This window comes from Saprolegnia diclina (genome assembly GCF_000281045.1).
Source record: "Saprolegnia diclina VS20 unplaced genomic scaffold supercont1.13, whole genome shotgun sequence".
NCBI lineage: Eukaryota > Oomycota > Saprolegniomycetes > Saprolegniales > Saprolegniaceae > Saprolegnia > Saprolegnia diclina.
In genome coordinates, this window is record NW_008246080.1 from 681808 (window position 1) to 683100 (window position 1293).

Sequence of the window (1293 nt, forward strand, 5' to 3'; positions counted from 1 at the left end):
CAACCAGTGTTGTCGTTGCGCATCAAGGCAGCAAGAAAGAGAACGCCACCGCACGAGACATCGCAGTGAGGTTGTATCCGGATAGCAACGTTGCCCGAGTGGAATCGGTCTCAAGATGGTCATGCCTCCAACAGCAGCGACAACGAACCCCGAGACGATCGCACGTGATTCTGTCGACCCAGTGAAGCGCATCAATCGAGCGATCGAGGCTCTGGACTGGCAAGCCGCGCAGGCCGCCCTAAACGTCATCGACAACGACGGCTTTTGGGTCTGCTCTGCGACCGAGGCCGACTGGGATCGCTACGTCGAGTCGGAAGAGCAAGAGATGAAATCGCGCCACTTTGAGTTTCGAGACGACTCAATTTACCTCATCGAGATGAGCGGTGGACTTCACGGCAGCATTGCGGATGGCATCGACGATGCCCTCCGCAATGCTGCCGTGAAGACCACCGGCCATCTCGATGAGGTAAATTGAGTCGTCTCGAAACTCAAAAAAGCGCGATTTCATCGCTTGGTCCTCCGACTCGACGTTGCGATCCCAGTCGGCCTCGGTCGCAGAGCAAACCCAAAAGCCGTCGTTGTCGATGGCGTCGAGGGCGGCCTGCGCGGCTTGCCAGTCCAGAGCCAAGATCGCTCAGGCTGGCGAAGTATGAACGCCAAGGTGCTGCGATACTGCGCATTTCCCGGCATTCGCTACGTGCTTTACGTCTTCGTCTCGCCCGACATGCAAGTGCGCCAGTACAAGCTTTTCTCGATCACAACACGAGCTGGAGGGGCCAGCCCCAGACCTCGTGCCTCCGATTCCGATTCCGGGCGACACTCGTATCGTGCTGGACAGTCGTCGGCTCTTGGCGCTGCCTAACGACAAGGCTCTTCCCGGGCGCTTTCCCGCCAAGTTGGTCCTTGATTTGAACCCGATCTTGGAAGACGCCTCGCTCGAGAATACGGAGTGATGACCTCGTCTCGTCTTGGACCCGACTCTGCGACCGTAATCAAAACAACATCTAGTTTGCCTTGTTATTCCCAGACGCTACCACTACTCTCACGTGTCACGGTGCCAGCCAAGGCGGTGATGCCCGCATACAGTTCGGTTGGGTATCCGATGCGCTATCTACTGCGCGATCGAGGCTCTGGATGGCGTCGAGACTGTGCTTGACGCCATGGGGAACGACGGCTTTGAGGTCTGCTCTGCGAGCGAGGCCGATTTCGTCGAGCTCGAGAACTGGCAACGCTTGAGCCACAAGGTCGTTCGTTCCGTACGGTCGCTTTCCAGGCATCCGCTACGTGCCCTGC

The 1293-nt window shown here is 58.1% G+C and overlaps 2 protein-coding genes across 2 annotated transcripts; both read left to right on the plus strand.

Moving 5' to 3' along the window:
- Positions 1-115: 115 nt before the first annotated feature.
- On the plus strand, positions 116-475 carry SDRG_05209 (hypothetical protein; the record flags this gene model as incomplete). Its single annotated transcript, XM_008610913.1, has 1 exon — positions 116-475. The coding sequence occupies one exon, from the start codon at positions 116-118 to the stop codon at positions 473-475; it is 360 nt and encodes a 119-aa protein (XP_008609135.1).
- Positions 476-602: 127 nt separating this feature from the next.
- On the plus strand, positions 603-1013 carry SDRG_05210 (hypothetical protein). The gene is made up of 2 exons (XM_008610914.1): positions 603-730; positions 774-1013. The coding sequence occupies exons 1-2, from the start codon at positions 650-652 to the stop codon at positions 951-953; spliced, it is 261 nt and encodes an 86-aa protein (XP_008609136.1). The 5' UTR covers positions 603-649; the 3' UTR covers positions 954-1013.
- Positions 1014-1293: the final 280 nt, after the last annotated feature.